Source organism: Arachis hypogaea, chromosome 18, assembly GCF_003086295.3.
Source record: "Arachis hypogaea cultivar Tifrunner chromosome 18, arahy.Tifrunner.gnm2.J5K5, whole genome shotgun sequence".
Lineage (NCBI taxonomy): Eukaryota > Viridiplantae > Streptophyta > Magnoliopsida > Fabales > Fabaceae > Arachis > Arachis hypogaea.
Window position 1 is genome coordinate 1,545,071 of NC_092053.1, and position 18,594 is coordinate 1,563,664.

The 18,594-nt window shown below is 34.3% G+C and overlaps 4 protein-coding genes across 6 annotated transcripts; 2 read left to right on the forward strand and 2 right to left on the reverse strand.

Annotated features, from left to right (window-relative positions):
* The first annotated feature begins 683 nt into the window (after positions 1-683).
* On the forward strand, positions 684-3,594 carry LOC112772525 (ATP-dependent 6-phosphofructokinase 3). Of its 2 annotated transcripts, none has more exons than XM_025817495.3 (11): positions 684-982; positions 1,124-1,170; positions 1,270-1,309; positions 1,391-1,591; positions 1,788-2,000; positions 2,078-2,146; positions 2,254-2,383; positions 2,548-2,819; positions 2,901-2,949; positions 3,039-3,193; positions 3,269-3,594. In XM_025817495.3, the coding sequence occupies exons 1-11, from the start codon at positions 896-898 to the stop codon at positions 3,416-3,418; spliced, it is 1,413 nt and encodes a 470-aa protein (XP_025673280.1). In that variant the 5' UTR covers positions 684-895; the 3' UTR covers positions 3,419-3,594. The 2 variants fall into 2 exon arrangements, with proteins under 2 accessions (XP_025673280.1, XP_072080056.1); XM_072223955.1 differs by having other exon boundaries at positions 712-982; positions 1,270-1,313; positions 1,395-1,591.
* On the reverse strand, positions 3,424-10,775 carry LOC112772524 (uncharacterized). Its single transcript, XM_025817494.3, has 16 exons — positions 10,638-10,775; positions 9,611-10,527; positions 9,424-9,479; positions 9,006-9,064; positions 8,814-8,885; positions 8,549-8,629; positions 8,235-8,342; positions 7,728-7,790; positions 7,516-7,596; positions 7,089-7,154; positions 6,347-6,502; positions 5,797-5,889; positions 5,014-5,052; positions 4,632-4,714; positions 4,329-4,401; positions 3,424-3,716 (listed from the first exon to the last, which is right to left on the reverse strand). The coding sequence occupies exons 1-16, from the start codon at positions 10,701-10,703 to the stop codon at positions 3,546-3,548; spliced, it is 2,184 nt and encodes a 727-aa protein (XP_025673279.1). The 5' UTR covers positions 10,704-10,775; the 3' UTR covers positions 3,424-3,545.
* A 2,068-nt stretch (positions 10,776-12,843) lies between these two features.
* On the forward strand, positions 12,844-15,676 carry LOC112771142 (protein CHUP1, chloroplastic). Of its 2 annotated transcripts, none has more exons than XM_025815776.3 (5): positions 12,844-13,029; positions 13,127-13,378; positions 13,482-13,561; positions 13,937-14,698; positions 14,765-15,676. In XM_025815776.3, exons 2-5 carry the CDS (start codon positions 13,231-13,233, stop codon positions 15,500-15,502), a joined length of 1,728 nt encoding a protein of 575 aa, XP_025671561.1. In that variant the 5' UTR covers positions 12,844-13,029; positions 13,127-13,230; the 3' UTR covers positions 15,503-15,676. The 2 variants fall into 2 exon arrangements, with proteins under 2 accessions (XP_025671561.1, XP_025671560.1); XM_025815775.3 differs by having other exon boundaries at positions 12,859-13,029; positions 13,934-14,698.
* An 86-nt stretch (positions 15,677-15,762) lies between these two features.
* On the reverse strand, positions 15,763-17,891 carry LOC112771143 (GDSL esterase/lipase APG). Its single transcript, XM_025815777.3, has 5 exons — positions 17,390-17,891; positions 17,024-17,154; positions 16,719-16,952; positions 16,370-16,625; positions 15,763-16,263 (listed from the first exon to the last, which is right to left on the reverse strand). Exons 1-5 carry the CDS (start codon positions 17,658-17,660, stop codon positions 16,067-16,069), a joined length of 1,089 nt encoding a protein of 362 aa, XP_025671562.1. The 5' UTR covers positions 17,661-17,891; the 3' UTR covers positions 15,763-16,066.
* Positions 17,892-18,594: the final 703 nt, after the last annotated feature.

An 18,594-nucleotide genomic window follows, 5' to 3' on the forward strand; every position in this document is an offset into this window, starting at 1 on the left:
TAAATTAATTTAACCAAAAAATAGTAAATCAAATCTTAAACTGATCTAAATTAATATTATTTTTTATAAAAAATTACTACAATACCCTTATTATAAAAAATAACTAAAATATTCCTATTATATATATTAATTTTAAAAAATCCTAAATTCTAGCCATTTGCTTCTCCATCGTTATAGGTTTAAAATTTAGAGTTTTTAAAATTTATATATATATATTTGGAGAATTTTAATCATTTTCTATAATAAAAATATTATAGTCATTTTTTATAAAAAATAATATTAATTTAGATCGGTTTAAAATTTGATTTACAATTTTTTCGATCAAATTAATTTGTCTGTCCTAATTTTGATAAAAATAATACGGTTTAATCGATTATATATATTAAACTTTAATTAATAAAAAATATTTTAAAAAAAAAACGTTTTAAATATTTTTATCTGACTCTCATATATGTTTAGGTGTAGTAGACGGTGAAATAATCAGTAGAATATTCGGCATAAAATGAAAACAACAAACTCTTCTCTTGCTTTATCTTAATTACATTACATAAATTATTGATTAGTTGTGGCTTTTCATACAAAATAAAGATGAAAGTTTTAAAGTTATTACTTATTAGCCATTCATTTAAATTGAGGAATAACTTAAAAGATATAAATATATATGTCACTGTCATTGTTCATATATATCTATGCTGCTGTCTATTTCCTTTTATATATTCTATGGCACATGGATTTCATAAAGGTGGTACGGTCCACCCGATGTTTTTGTTTGCTATGATTTCAGGGTGTGCTGCTGAAATACCTGTGACTTTTAACCACACTCACCTAAACAATTGCATAATCGAATTCTGCTGCTAAGTGCTAACATAGTAACACCATCATCATCATCATCATCATGGTTCTGGATTGTGCAAATTCCTCTGTTTCTGACTTTGTTCTTGAGGATGTACCTCACCTATCTGATTACATACCTGATCTCCCTGTGAGACTGTTACTCCCTCTCTCCATGCCACTCTTATTCATTAAATTGGTGCCTTTCTGCTTATTTTTGTCATAATTGAGTTAAGAGTAGATATGATTCTTTCTTTGTTTGTTTTTTTTTTTCTGGTTGATTATCATGCAGACATATCCTGACCCATTACAAGACAATCCATCTTATGCAGTTGTTAAGTGAGTCACCCTATTCAATCTTAATTTGATTCTTTCATTTATACTGATAGAATCTTTCTATAAAGTTGGTTAATCTGTGACTAATATATGTTTCCACAGGCAGTATTATGTGAATAAAGATGACACAGTAGCACAGCAGGCAAGTAATTCTTGTCTCTCTGGTCTAACTTATGATGTGTTATTGGGTTATTTATTTGGGTTTTGGTTACTTTTTATGTAGATAGTTGTCCACAAGAATAGTCCTAGAGGAATCCATTTTAGGCGTGCTGGCCCTGCTGAGAAAGTATACTTTGATTCAGAGGAAGTGTGTGCTTGTATTGTCACATGTGGTGGCCTTTGTCCAGGTTTAAATACAGTCATAAGAGAAATAGTGTGTGGCTTGTATCATATGTATGGGGTTCACACAGTTCTTGGAATAGAGGTACCATTTATTTATGTTATAGAAGGTTATTCCTTTTCTGGTTATGTATTATTGCTAATGAATATATAAGACTATGTTTGGTTTGTATTTTCATTTTCGATATTTTCTGGTTTTAGAATTTCGGAAAGAAAAACTATTGAAAATGAAAAGACAAACCAAGCGCACGCTAAACTTGTGTGTTGGCTTAAATTTGTAGGGAGGATACCCCGGATTTTATTCTCGGAACACAGTTCCTTTGACACCAAAGGTTGTGAATGATATCCATAAGAGAGGTGGGACCATACTTGGAACATCATATGGTGGCCATGATACCTCAAAGATTGTTGATAGCATTCAGGATAGAGGCATCAATCAAGTTTATATTCTTGGAGGGTATGGAACTCAGATGGAGGCTGCTTTGATTTTTGAGGTAATCCTTCCTTGATGGATACAATACTTATACAAGTCAAATAACTGTGTACTCATAAGGATTAGTTCTTTATGTAGGAAGTTAGAAGGCGTGGCTTGAAAGTTTCAGTGGTTGGAATTCCAAAAACCATTGATAATGATATCCCTGTAAGGATGCCTTGATTTCATTTCATATCTTAAAGTCCTATACTGAATTACTTCTATTATGCATCACTTATTTGAATGTCATTGTTATTATTATGTATCTGAATTAGGTTATTGACAAGTCCATTGGTTTTGACACTGCTGTTGAAGAGGCACAAAGAGCTATCAATTCTGCTCATGTGGAAGCAGAAAGTACCGAAAATTGTATTGGTGTTGTCAAGTTAATGGGGCGTTACAGTGGTAAGCTTCAATTCAATATATGAATAACTGAGAGTAGTCATAAGAATAAGATCCTACAACAATGCTTGATCCCCTTTAACAAATAGAAATAGTCCATGTTTTCATTGTTCTCTGTATCATTCTCAATTTGAATACAATAACAGGATTTTGATGCATTCATGCAGGATTTATAGCCATGTATGCAACCCTTGCCAGCAGAGATGTGGACTGTTGCTTGATTCCAGAATCACACTTTTATCTTGAAGGTCCAGGTGGTCTCTTGGAGTTCATCGAGAAAAGACTTAAAGAACAGAGTCACATGGTTATAGTAGTTGCTGAGGGTGCAGGACAAGAGCTTCTTTCTGAAAACCCAACTCCTATCAAGAGAGTACAGGGCGACGCTACTCCGGATCAGTTATTTCAAGATGTTGGTCTCTGGTTATCCCAGAAAATTAAGGTAAACCAAGCTTAACTTAAACATGTTGAAGATGATAGCAATTAGTCAATCATATGAATTGCTAGATTTTCATGCTTGCAGGACCACTTCGCAAAACGTAAAAACATGACTCTAAGTCTCAAGTACATTGGTGAGATCTCTTCCATTTAACAATTTTATGCTCTGCTATATATCTTGAGGAAGAAAATGTTGTAACCAGTCAGAAATAATGTTTTGTAGATCCTACTTACATGATCCGTGCTATTCCAAGCAATGCATCTGATAATGTGTTCTGCACCCTACTTGCCCAAAGTGCTGTTCATGGTGCAATGGCCGGATACACAGGCTTCACAGTTGGACCAGTTAATGGAAGAAACTGCTACATCCCATTTCATGTAAGTTCTAGTTGCCCTTGTACATCATTTCATGCAAGATTATAGTTCACCACAACCACAAGTTTGAATATGCAGCTGATAAATGAAGGAGAGAAGAACGTTGTGATAACTGATAGGATGTGGGCAAGGTTACTAGCTTCAACTCATCAACCTAGCTTCTCAAACACTAAAGAAATGGTTGGAGCAAGAGACGAAAAAACTGAAAACCAAACATCAGACAGCTAAACACATCCACAAAAGACTCTGATTAAACATGTGAACAAAAGGGCAGAGTACGATGCCTATATTACTACAACACCAAGTGATAATAATGGATGAAAAATTACAAGTTATTCACAACACTAGCAACCTTTCATTCTATGATGAATATAGCATCCAAAACCTCTTTCAGATTGTTGCAACCTATAACTCTCATATTTCCTAGACCTTCAGTTTCTAAAACCTTTTCAGCTTGCTTTGGTATAACACAAGTTCTGTAGCCTAGCTTTGCCACCGTGTTTACCCTTTTCTCTATTCTTGGGACCTGCATCATCAAATAGTTAGACCGATAGATTGTCAAGCTGACCTGATATATAAATAAATAAACCAGACAACCAATTTGTTAAAATTTGACTTGATATATAAAAGCAATCTGCAGTTCTTAGAAGCTTCAGAAAAAGGTATTGTTTCAAACATCTTTAAAGGAAATGAAAATTATGAAAGCTAAAATTCTGATGGAACAAATAGATATGATGTCCTCAAGTTTACTGTAGGATGCATGGTTCTAGTTAAATTCAATCAAGCTCTAGTGAATAGTTTAGGGATGAAGTAGTAAAAATTATTTAACTATGGATCATGTATTGTTTGTGAAAAGCATACCGATCAAATAATCAAGTCCAAAACTGCAAAACATGGGCAAATAATATAATTTTTGAATCATTTTTAGAAGCTGCCAACAAAAAACCATACAGGAGATCCAACAAGAATAGGTGAGAAAATATTAAAAAGAAAGCTTTAATAACTGGAAATAAGATGCAACATTAGTATATCATTAAGCTCTTCAATAGAATGGCCAGCACAACACTGCTGTTGAAGACTCTAAGTTAGGCTTTCAAATATTAACGTGGCAAAATTTTAATGAAAAGAACTTGCTCACCATGCGCAGCTCTCCACCGAGGCCAACTTCGCCTATGAATGCAACACCTTTTGGGATAGGGAACTCCATGAAACTGGAGAGGAAAAAAAGTAAAGAAAGAGTTGGAGATGGATAATAATTAGTGAGTGGGAAAGAAAGATCAGCTAAAACAGTCCAGTTCACTTATTCAACATGGGCTGTAAGAATTATTTATCCAAACAAGGAGCACGAAATGGTTCATAGCACCATCTTTGAACCTCATCTTTCATAAGCATTGTTAGTCCAACAAGTTTAACATCATTTCAAACAATGTAGAAAATGAACCTGCTACAAATTGCAGCTGCTATTGCAAGATCTCCAGCAGTCTCTGCAAGTGTCCATCCACCAACAACATTCAAAAACACAGCCTGTTGTACCAAGGCAAGACAAGGAAATAAAATATTAGAATTAATACAAATATCAAAAACAAGAATACAAATCCACCAGTTAAATTATAACTATTATGCAGACAAGTACTTAAGTGGTTAAAAAAAGAAGCAATGGGTAATTAGTCAATGTTTAAGCATGGGAAAAATCTTTATCAACTTTCACATAATGTGTATTATGAGGAAACAGAGCACATGAATCCATTCAGAGAAACAGTGAGAAGAACAAAAGAGGGAAAAAAAAAAACTAGAAAGCATATATCACATTTATAAATTCTTACATTATCTTGGAGCTTAAGTCCTGCTTGCTTTATAAGAACCTACAGTTCAAGAACACGCAATAATCAAAGCCTAATTCAATAAATTTCAGACAATTATATTTTAAACAAGAAAAAGTATAACTCTCCAAGCATCCCTTTCATTCATTTTCTCCTCATGAAGACAAAGGAAAAGTAATACTCCAAATTGGTCCCTCACAATTTTTGCTTTGGACTAATTAGTCACTAAAGAAAATTAACAAATTAGTTTCTATTGTTTTTAGAATATTGGACAAAATTAGTCTCTAATAAAATAAAAGAATAAATTAGTCCCTATTTTTTTAAAAAGTGACAAATTAGTGCTTTATTTTTTCTAAAAGTAGTATGGTAGAGAAATTAAATTAGTCTCTAATTTGTCTTTTTTTCTTTTTGTTAACTAATTTGTCCAAAACAAAAATTATTAAGGACCAATTTGGAGTATAATTCGCAAAGGAAAAAGAAAGTAAACCATATTGTATGAGTAATAACATCAACCATCTAAAGGATTAACTTTTTTAAACAGACGGATAAATGGTTTTCATATTTAAATATGTCTCATCATGCAAGAGACCACTAGACTAGAGGCACAAACAATGCACAAGTCCACTCGTCCACAATGCAAGAATTGGACCACCTTAATAATGGAGACTTGATATTATGTCATGTTTCTCACAAAATCTTAATAGATAGTGACATATAAATGGTTATTAGATATAACAATATCAACTACAAAAGCAAGTACAAAATTCTAGCCAAAATAAAGCTTACACATTTTATCATAGTAGCTCTTTTTGTAGAGATCCCATTAACTTGTAGATCCACTGAGGAAGTTGGAATGGGGGAAGGACAAAGGCAAAGTGCCTGAAAAGTATAATTGAACAACAGCCTAAATAGTTTCTTCTAAATGATAGAGAAGAAATAATAAAGATGAAGATTAGCTCAAGACAAAATGATGAAATTTAAGGTGTATTGGACATTTCTAACACTAACATAATTGTAAATTTGCAATTTTGTTATTAAGAGCTTTGACAACTCAGCACAGTATTGAATGAATACGGATGTTGAAAGGCCCCATTAACATGTGTCATTCATCTGAAATCTAGAAACTGCTTGCACGAATTTATCAGTAAGTATTGAAGGAAGACTACTGTAAGTCTGTAAGCATCATTGTTTCTTACAAAGTTACAATTGTGTTATATCATCAATTACTGGCAAGGAAGATGAGGGTTCTGACTCAATATAAAATCGAAAGAAGGAAGTCCATAACGGGCTTAACAGCTTCTAGTTTCTGATCAATGATAGCACAAAAGAAAGTTACCTGAATTTCAATTAAGAAAGTTCTTGAACCATCCATTAGTACAGTAACAGCTATTCCAGTTAAAACTTCTGAATGTGTTGGTTGCTCAGTGATAAATATTTCAGAGGCATTCGGAACAGCCTTGAGTCCCAATTGTACCATCTCAAAAACTCCAAGCTGATGAAACCAATTGAAGACAACACATATCAAACATCATTCTTCCCAGATCATGATTATTAAAGAGGGAGAGGGAAATAAGTAATATCAAGTTCAAATAACATGGAGAAATTGACATAATATGAAAGAAACCAAAAATTAGGCATCAGAAGGATAGAGATGCAGAAAACGAGAATAATTCAGGGCATAAAGCAGCCTGACTCTCTAGTCTGAGCCAAATGATTGCCCACCCCACTTTCTACTCCCTTTCCTCACCATTCACACCACCCCCAGAACCTGCCGCACACACATACTTGCTGAGTCAGCAAGGTAGTTAGCCTAACCATGCCCCACAAAATCATATCCCTGATCCTGATATGTATAATAATTCACAAACTTACTTCTCTATTTAATTATATTGATGATAAGCAACAGCACTATACATGTAAAATCCTTTACAACAAAACATGCAAGAAATGGGATCTAGAAATATTAAACATGTTAAGCACATTGCTGACAGATAGTTTTCAAAGGTATTGGAAGAAACCAAGTAGGCAATATCAAGAACATTGTAGACCATACCATCAAAGTAGTAGCAACAGCATACCTCATCAGTGGATCCAAACCGATTTTTCACAGCACGGAGCATACGGTAGGAAGAACACTTCTCACCCTGAGCAGTAAAAGATAATATGGGAGGAAACTTAACTAAATTCAATGATTTCAATAATCCTGCTATTAGTAACATAAAAAGTACTGCAAACAAAACAGCATAGGTTTAATTTAAATGTAACATAGTAAAATAAGTAAACGACTAGGAAGAACAAGGTGCTGCAAACATTGAAATTTTCAAAAGGGGATCGTTGATGCTTGACTTGCAAAAAAAAATGAGAATTTTATTTATTTATGGGGCATGTGTTCCTCTTCCTCTACATACACCATCCTCTTTTTACTCATCATTGTTTTAAAAAAAATAGGCACAAATCATGTTTAAAAAACTATACAAAGAAGGTACAAGGTAAGAAGGTACCAACTTCCAAATACAAAACAACATCAACAATATGCTCCAAGACACGAGGTCCAGCTACATCTCCACTTTTGTTCACATGCCCAACCTGAATACCAGGTGGAAAAAATTAAAACAATTATCAAGATCATATAACCCTGCTCTCTCAGGTTCACAGAAAACTTATATAAAAAGAACAAATAGATATTATACAGGAATGATAATTAATGGTGTGCTCACCAATAGAATTGGGATGTTAGTTGTTTTTGCAAATCTCATCAAAGCCGCTGTACATTCCTTCACCTGCCACACACCAATGAAATGTCATCTACCAAGGAAGCAACATCCCTTCATTGTTAAAAGGACAATGTAATGCTCTTTGACCACTTTTGGTAGGGTAGATGAGCAGATTAAAACAATAAGGTATGACAAGAAAATAGACAGTTCCACTTGTCAACCAAATTAAATAATTAAATAGTTTAAGCAAGGATAAACTACTACTCGTGAATCTTGTCCTTATATATATAATAAAAACATTAATTTGAGTAGGATCAATGCTAGGAAAATGAAGTTAACATGGGGAAAAAACCCAATTAAATACCCTCAAAAAAGTTACCAAACTACACCACACCACGTGACATATCATTTTGAGACAATCCAAACAGAAATTTGTAGTTCATAATAGCTAAAACATTCATGATAAATTTAAACTTTCTTCAGGATAGATAAATATGCCAGATTATCCACCTGCAAAATACCTCCAGCACTTGATAATAGCCCTTTCAAATAAACAGTTTGTATTGAATCAACAACCATAGCACGAGGAGAGAGAAGCTGAGCTTTCTTCAATATATCCTGAAAGCATGAAATAAATTAAGATAAAAAAGCATACAAGTATCTAGACTTCACCATACACTTCTCGCAAGTTAAGGCTATTACATGAAATGATCGCTTAATAGGGCCAGACAATAACTTCAATAAAAATTCATGTATAAAACAGAAAATAATAAAGCAAGAAGAATGCTAGCAGCAAACTAATCAGAAGAAATCCAGATTTCTACCTCAATATCAGTACTTGAATATAAATATATATCTGATTTAATCCCAAGGCGTTCTGCTCTGTTACCAATTTGCTCAAGGCTCTGTTGTCACATGATAAAACAAAATAAATGCAACCAAATTAAAGAAGGTCAACCGACTCTAAACCCAGAGCACAGTCACAAATCAAATATAAAATGTTAAACTTCAGTGCCCACATCAGGGAAATCAAATATTATCCCAAACTACAATACCAGGATGCAGGAAAGAAACCCCATAAAAGCTAACCTCTTCACCAGATACGTATAAAACTCGAGACGCTTTGCCTTCACTGCAACCCTTTGCTATCATTGCTGCCATCTTCCAATCAAATGTCACAATAAAACAAAGCATTAGTGATACTTGACCACTACATAAATAAAAAAAGGTTGATAATCCGATCTCTAGATTCAGTTTACCGACCAAATAAATAATTCATACCTGTAACAATAGAGTACTCTTGCCAATACCAGGATCACCACTAACTAGAGTCAACGAGCCTTCAAACCAACAATTATTGATGATGTTAGTCATTGGCATCAAATTCACCCTAGACTGAAGTGGCAAGTAAACATGAACAACCCCCCTCCCCCACCCTGCGGGCGGGGGGCGGAAAAAGAAACCGTAAACAAAAAGCCATTGTAACTTCTCAAACAACTAGCTCAAATCAAATGCCAAGTAATAATTCGTATTAGGGTCATAGACAGTGAAGCAACAATTCATTCATCAAGACAACCAGCAAAAGCAGCAAGTATTTCCAACTTGTTCCACCCACAAAACATTAAAGTTTGTTTTCATCATCAGGGTCATATTCATAGCAGATATACTAAATATGTAGATTGAGTAAATTGGACTGAACCTGGTACAAGACCGCCACCAAGCACAGTGGAAACTTCAGTTCCGAAAGTACCAGGCCTGAAATTAAAGGAAACATCAAACTACACAATATAACACTTGAGAAAAGAAGCACATTTCATTTCAAAGAGCAATGGCTACACGATCTAGAAGGACAAAAGCAAAACCCTAACAAAAAGAAGGGAACTTACAAAGGGATTCTCCACTGCTTGTGACTGAATCCTTTGTTTACCTCCTCCAATTTGATAGGACGCAACTCGGCAGCGTTCTGAGGGAGCCACAACCGGATGGTATCCTCGCAAACCGCCAAGCCACTTTTGGCCCTGCTTTTATCAGCATCAGTAACCTTGGCCTCATGAAACTCCCTCATTGTACCAGATAACTCGCAGGAGGGGCATATCCCCCACCATTTCCCAGCTGTGTACCCGCAATTGGAGCAAAGCCACTGCTTCTTCGCCTTCGCGCCGCCGCTTCTCTTGGTGCTAATGATTCTCTCCGGAAGAACATCTCCACCATGAATTGAGCTCTCGGTCTTCACTCTGCTTCTCTCACGTTGTTTTGTGATTGCACGACGAGGTTCTTCAACTTCTTCTTCTCCCTCCTCCTCATCTTCTTCTTCTTCTACTACTACTTCTTGTTCTTCTTCTTTCAGTTGTTTATCTTCTTCATGCTCTTCTAGTTCATTATTTACTGTGCTGACGGTCTTCACTCTGCTCCTCTCACGTTTTTCGAGAGCACGACGAAGTTTTTCAATACTATCTTCTTCTTCTTCTACTTTTCGTTCTTCTTCTTTCAGTTGTTTTTCTTCTTCATGTTCTTCTAGTTCATGATCACTGATTGCGGGGGCTCTTTTGGTGTGGCTGTCAAAAATGTCTCCGTAAGTGCTCCACCTCGTGCGCGGGGATGTTCCACGGTGGGCGGGGTCGTCAGTTTGCGTCTGCGGGGAAGGGGTGGTGGCGGAGGAAAACGGAGAGGAACGAAGATAACGATATTGAGATGAAGAAGAAGAAGAAGAAGAAGCAGAGAAAATGCATGTGAGGTTGAAAAGGCGATGCCGTTGGTGCTCGATGAAGATGAGTCTTGGAAACAGTGTCATAGTGATTGATTTCTAGGGTTTATGAATATAGAGAGAGAGAAAAGTGTTATTGTTATTGTTATGGTTAGAAAAGCTGAAAACCATGAGCAATGGTGAGACGTGAGAGCACCACTACGACTTACCCGCGACACCAAAAAGTTTGAAACTTGCATTGAGTTGGGTGTAACCGCGCATTTTCTCCTCCTCATAGATCTTAGCTCAATTTTCTGTCTTCTCCATGAAATTGAAGTCAGCGTTCTACTCTTTCACTCTCACGGTAATCTTACTATCATTTATTTTTTACTTATATTTTTTCTCTGGTTATTGGTTAATTTATATTTTATATTTTAATTTTGAGAAAGTATAGAGAGTCAATGGCCTAATCGTATAATGTATACAGTAGAGGTTTAGAAAGTATTAGAGATATGACTATTAGTGTTATATTGTCCTATCAGGTTACGCTTTTAGAATGAGTGGTTTCATGACATGGTATTAGAGTTCTAGATCCAAAAGGTCAAAAATTCGATCCTTGGTGAACCCCAAAATCATTCTCGTAAACTTTTGAGATGAGTGATTTTATGACATGAGATGTTTATTATCTCTGATATCCGGATAGTTATTCTGGATAGTACGGATGATGTTTATTTTATTCATGGACCAAAAATACTGTACTCTTTAATTTTTATGTAGTTAAAAGACGTCATTACTCATTATAGTCAAAATTATGTAATTAAGTCAAATTACACTTTTTTTGGGCTTGGATTACTAATATATGTTGAGCAATAATGGATAATGGGCGCCCCGGAATGCAAAATGGGCTTTACAATCAACCCCCACATTGTTTTGTTAACTTCATGTAATAGTCATGACCAAAAAAAAACTTCCCGTAATAGTATGTACAAAAATCATCGTTGACACACACAAAAAAAAAAAAACTAAATCAAATACAACTAAATTGAGTTAATTTAATAGTTACTTCACTAGTCTACTTAAATTAATATTAAAAAATTAAATTTATTTTATACATATAATAATTTATTGAGTTCCGATTAATCCTTCAGCTAAGAGTGACTCTCTAATATTTTGATGAGTTGGATGAAGGGAGGGAATAAATGAATGAGGCAAGTGCAACTGTATTTTAATCGAATAAATAAATGAGGAGTTACACGTCTAACTTCATCTACTTAACAATATTAATGGATCAAATTGAAACAAGTGGAGCAAAGGGAGCTTCACCATTAGTTCCTAGGACTTCCAATAATAGTGCATATGATTCGATCAATGCACGTGGCCTAACATTTTTTTCCCATCGTCCCAGCTAAGTTTAGCTGCTGCTTTCTTTACTATATATATGTAATAATCGGACCATTTTTATTTTTAAAATAGTATACGCACTTATGTAAATAATTCTCTAATTTAATATATTAAACTTTTTCGGTATAAAAAAGATTGTTGGGAGATTAATAACCTTTTCGACTACAATTGCAAGTAAAGAACTCTCTTAATAGTTAATTAATTTTTGTCATATTCAAATCTTTCTGTTTCTTCTCTACTTATCTTTTTTTTTTTACCCCTTTAAGAGAAGGAAAGAAAATGAATTTAGCTAGCACCACTTGGTAGTGACTTAAAACTTTTCGAATAATGTTTTAATCAATGGTAGTAATAGTTTATTCTTTTTTAATAATTATGGTATATATTACTACAATAAATATATTTAAAAATTAATTATTATATATTTTATATTTTAATATACGGTTGAAGTGAATAATGAAGGAGAAAGATAAGAATATGCTTGTCCATGTAAATGCGTTATCTCGCACTTTATAAATTCTAATGGTATTGTATTCTTTTAATCTTTTCACATCGTACCGACCATTATGTAAGACAAAAGCTGTGGTCGTTGTTTTATGTTGAAGACATAATATAGTTTTTTAAGATTGCTATGATAACCAAATCAACGATACTAGAACCAATACGGTAGCAACCCAAAATCAGCCAAATGTTTTTTGGTGAATCCAAAACCTCTGCGTGGATGGTACTTATATTAGGCATTAAGATATTTCTTCTATTAAGTATCAAATATTTCTTTTTCATACTAAATGGATGTTCTTTTATATATTTTATAAATTTTTTTATATACTAAGAATCGGGATCGTTGGAAGTTCTGTAATCCTCGCTTCTATTTCTCCGTATCATTCAGAATTTTAATTTGGAGTGAGAAGCAATTAATATCAAATATTATAAATTAAAAATAAATAAAATTAATTAAATATAATTATAAATTAGTTAAATTGTTTACTTTTTGGCTGATCACCTATTGGTTCCATATACTTTTCCGTTATGGAATAGTGCATTTGCATGAGTGAGACAACCCACACGCAACCAAAAACTGTTGCCAAAAGACAATTTCTACTCTTTCTTAATCTTTCTCTATTTGTCTCCACTCTGATCATTATATTATTCATCACCATAATAAACACTTATAAGATATAACATAGAAACTTTCCTTGGTTTCAAACTTCACTTTGATTTTGGGTATGTTTGTGTTTTGTAATCTCACCTGACTTTGCTTGCTTAGTGATGTGATCATGTTGGATTCTAATATCTATGATGTTTGTTGTGATGATTATAGGCATGAATCATTTGAGTAGTTGGGTATGAGATGGAGGATGAAGATGAGGATCTTTCTCTCTGTTTTCATGAACTAAAAGCTAAGAGACTTGATTGATTGTGATTATGAGAGAAGAGAAGGGGCCAAAGCCTTTCATAGTGAAATTAGGCTTGGCTTTAGCTCTTTCATTTGCTGGATTCATCTACTCTCACCTCAGAGCTAAAAGAGTCAAACCCAGCAATAATACTTCCCCTACTCAGGGTCCTCCTTCAGGTTTTTTTTTTTTTTAAAGGCTAATATCAATTAATATTTTTCTTTAGATTCTTCCATGAATTCTGAATTTAGTGTTTCATATGTCTAATAATGTGTTTCTCAGGTCAAGGGAGTCACACTAATATGGGAGAAGGCATAGGAGCAGCACTAGGTCCTGTTTCAGAAGGAAATTATTCACATAGTGTAAGTTCTTAAATTATGAAAATAGTTTATATCTAATCAACTTTTTGTTGGTCGAATAGTTAACTCATTCGTTCACTTAATCAAGTGTTGGAGTTTCAAATAAATGCCGCAACTCATTGGTCCCGACCCTTAAATGGATTGGATTAGTCCTTGATTTTTCGGATTGGGGAATTTTGTGGGGAGAAAAACAAAATAGTTTATATCTTATTGTAATTATTAGTCGATCATAAAATCTACTAAATAGACTTTGGAGCTAGCTAGCTAGATTCTAGCCTAAGCCTTAAGATTAGTTCTGGAAACAAATAATGTTTAGAATTTTAGATATTATACTTATAAATATTATACCTAGATAGTTATGAATTTTTCTTATAGCAGGAAGATACATGCATCAACAGGGTGATCTGTAACAATTCAACCATAGGTATCTCTCATAGCAGTAAACAAAATGGAGATAAGAATGAGTTACTCCTTCCTGAATTTCAGAATCTTGTGAAAGAAGTAGAATTTGGAGCCACCCTTGAGAGAAAGTCTTCAGAGAAAGATGTAGAAGCAACAGCATGTGTAAGTCATGAGAAGGATGACCATGAAAAAGAGGTAACAGAACTCAAAAACATAATTTCAATGCTTCAAGAAAGGGAGCATAGTCTTGAGGTTCAACTTCTTGAGTGCTGTGGTCTTAGAGAGCAAGAAAAAGCAGTGAAGGAACTGCAAAATAGATTGAAGATAAGTAATATGGAGGCAAAGATGTTCAGTCTAAAGGTTCAGACCTTACAATCAGAGAATCATAGATTACAGGAACAGGTGGCTAATCATGCAAAAGTGGTAGCTGAGCTTGAGGCCACAAAAGCCAAAGTTGAACTATTGCAGAAGAAACTTAAGCATGAAACTGAACATAATAGGGAGCAGATCATAATTCTTCAACATAGAGTTTCCAAATTGCAAGAACAAGAACAAGAATGCAAAGCTGTTGATTGTGATCATGATATTCAATTAAAGCTGCAAAAGCTGAAGGATCTTGAGTCTGAAGTAGAAGTGTTGAGGCAATCTAATTTCAGATTGCAGCTGGAAAATTCTGAATTAGCTCAAAGATTGGATTCTACACAGATCCTTGCAAATGCTGTTCTGGAAGAACCAGAGGTAATAAGCTTATATTATATTCTTTTAGTCTCTCTTTGTCAAATACCTTATGGTTTTGGATTGCAGGGGGATACTCGGAAGGAAGATATCGAACGCCTTAGACAAGAGAACGAGAGGTTGATGAAGGAAATGGAACAACTACAAGCTGATAGGTGTTCAGATGTTGAAGAATTAGTGTATCTGAGATGGATAAATGCTTGTTTAAGATATGAACTAAGGAACTACCAACCCCAACCTGGTAAGACAGTTGCAAAGGATTTAAGTAGAAGCTTAAGTCCTACATCTGAGAAGAAGGCCAAGAAGCTTATACTTGAATATGCAAATACCAATGAAGGGAACATTGTGGATTTTGATTTAGACCAGTGGTTCTCCTCCCAAGGTTCTTCTCTTACAGATTCTGGAGAGTATGATGACTCTTCTTCCATGGATAATTCATCTACTGCCAGAACTAACACCACTGGAAAGACCAAAATCTTTAGCAAGCTTAGGAGAATCTTACATGGCAAAGATAGTCATGATCACCACCATAGTCAGGTTTCATCACAAGCAAATTCTGGAGCTCAGAGCCGAAGAAGCGAGTTTACAACTCCCACTGTCACATCTAGAGCTTCCTTTGATTTATCTGTATTGACTAGGATGAAGCAAAGAGATAGGAGAAACTCAGATAGCTTTGTCCTGGGAGGCTCAAGTAAAATCAGTCCAAGGGGTGAAGCTTCTGATTTGGAGAAATATGCAAAAGCTTTAGAAGATTCTAGCGCAAGCGCTCGACACCAAAGGCGCAGAAGAGCAACATCATATAGTTAGTTCTTTTTAGCATGTTAGCAATGTGAAATTAGCCTTTATACACTATACACTACACAGTTGACTATGTGTAATTAGCCTTTAAGACTAGTTTCAGAATCCAAACCTCTGTATCAAATAAGAATGCATTTTGTAACATTGGCAGGCATTTACCAATAATGTTTTAGTTTGTTTCTATTCTTGCTTATCTGATATTAACTAATATATAAGATTTAACTGTTATTGGAATATGTTATGGAAAATTTTTGAGTTGACAAAGTAAATAACATGAAAGGTGAATCATGAATTAAGCTTTGAATGTCATTACAATGGGGAAAAAACATTGCTGCTGAGTTCCATTAAAACAGAAACCACTGAACACAACCAATATCCAGTGTTCTTCCAAACAAGTTAATATGAAATTTCACTAGATTTAATTCATAAAATACATGTTTCTCCAGAATCTATAAAAATATGCAAACTGATACATTTATGCATCACTTCCATGATGAATAGTACTAGTGGTACACACAGGTATATTATAATGGTCTATAGAGATATAATCATGAATCATAACTTCACATGCACTTATGAGATAAGGGCTATGCCTTGAACAATCAATGCATCAGCTAGAACTTGGTTTGCAGCTTGAGAAGGATGGACACTGTCCCAAAACACATACTGAGTTGCATTGGAGCAAGTTCCTAGTGATTTTGGATTGCACAATAAGGATGTTGTCTCAACTATCCCGGTTCCACAGCAGCCTTTCCTTGCCTCGGCGAAACCTATGTTGAACATTTTAAATCAGACAGGTTAATTAGAAGAATAAATAACATGATTTTTCAGCAAGAGATGAATGCCATGTATAAGACTATTGTATTCTAGTCTTACCAAATTTTGAAGGGGATTGAACAAGGTCATAGAGAGGCTTGTAAATATCAAACACAACAATCTTAAGACCAGGAAGTTGCTTTTGGAGATTTTTTGCAGCTGAGTTGATTTTCTTGTTAAATCCTTGGGCATCATTGTTGATTCTTGAGACACAACCGTTCTCATGGAATCCGAACAAGGTTCTTGCAGCAGGTAGGCAACCCAATGGTGGAAGGGAAGTCACTCCAATTTTCCTAGCTCCCAATTTATGCAAATCCTGTATTCAAAACAAAACATCATTGAATGGTTTTACTCATAACTCTATGGCATTATACCAAATAGTTGTCTCTGTTTATAGGAAATGAAATACCTTAACAAAACTTGAGAATGATCTAACTAGGTATGAAGAATACTGGTCAGGAGTGACAAGTTTGTTGATCAAAGGATTGGTATAATAATTTTGGACAAAGTCACTACTACCAGCACTCAATAAGTACAATGCATCCTTTATGATTGATGCTGCTTTCTTGCTACCAGCTACCTTGGCCAGCTTTCCTTGGTATTCCTTGAAATAATTCAACTGTACGGACAATGGAATTGCATGCTAATGACAGAAAAGAAAGTTATTAGAAGACAGTTAAGTTTGTTGAAGCAAATCTTAGCTCACAAACTTACATTCAAGATGGCAGCCTTTTCATCATAACCAGAGGCAGCTGAAGCAAAATTTGCTCCAATAAGAAGGTTCTTCCCTGATGCTTGTGGGCTAAGATATGCAGGTGCATAGCTCTTAAAACCCAGTGTGTCAGCTGCAAAAGGAAGCATTCAACAACATTGAAAATTGAAAATTGAAATCATGTCACACAAAACAACCTCTGATTAAATACTTAACTATCAAAAAACTCTTTGGTCGAGTTTTTTAACCGTCTCAATACACAAATACATGGTAGCTGATAAAGACAAAGACACAATTTGTGTAATTCTGTCTATTTTAAATACTTAACTACAAAGTTTGAAGTACTCTTTAAAGTTTATTTTGCTTACCAGTAATATCAGTAGCTAATTTGCCATTGCAAAACCTGCCAGTGGGTTGATGGTTGAGAAAGTCCCTTCCATAAGGAGGGTAGTTAGCCTTGAAAATTGTAGGCAGGTAGTCATTGTTGCCAACATCCACAGCAGAGTCACCAAATGTTATCATTGCAGGCACAAGTGTGTCTTGTGCATTCCCCCATACTACAAGCAAGACAAATGCAAATATCACAAACACTACTTCTACTTCTTTTCTATTGATCTTCATCTTGTTTTCAATAATCATTCAGATGCTTTCTGGTGTTTATATAATAAGAAATAGAGTGGCATGCATCACCCTATTGAAGGAGGAAGATGGAAGTTGGTTATAGGCTATTAAATGTGAACACTTATAGTATAGCTGTCACATATGTAGACCACACTATGATGATGCTTTTTTATGTTAGATTTTCAGTGTGACTTTGCCTTCTCTTACATTCATATATCAACATTATGAGTTTGTTTTCATTTAGTGTGGGTAGAGGGAAGTTGTTGAACTCTGCATGTGTAGGAGGTGGCATAATAATCTTGGTCACGAGAGTGCTGCATGCACCAAGAGTTATTCTGGTTGTTGCATGGAAAGTTTTAAGCAGTGACCACAAATTATTAAAACAAAACAGTGTGCATGCTTTCAAGATCTTCATCTGTAATTCAACTTCAAAAAGGTCTGGCTTATGAATACACTTTTAATAGGATCCAATAATGATTATGTATAACATTTTTTCCCCAATATATTGTGATCTTGTTTATTTGTAGGCATTATTATTTATTTGTCTTATAAGGTTTAACACGTAAATTTTTTTTAAACAGTTTGCACTATTAAATAAGAGTATAGTTTTACACTTCTGTAATAAGAGAGTGTGTTGCTCAAAGTAATTAATTCTATTTTTTTATGAAAAATATTTTTTTCTACTGTGTCTCTCAACTTGACCGATGAAGAAACAAATTAAGACTCTAAATTTATTATTGGCCAATAACTTATTATATATATATAATGTGAAATTTGAATATCCAACACTTATAAATTAGCTACTCAATTAATTTAAATTAGTTAAATAACATTTTTTAAAAGAACGTTACAGTTCAATTTACTTTTTTTTTTTCAATATTTAGCAATCAACATATTTTTAACAATCATACCACATATATATTAGAATCAACCATCAAAATTAGCTATTAAT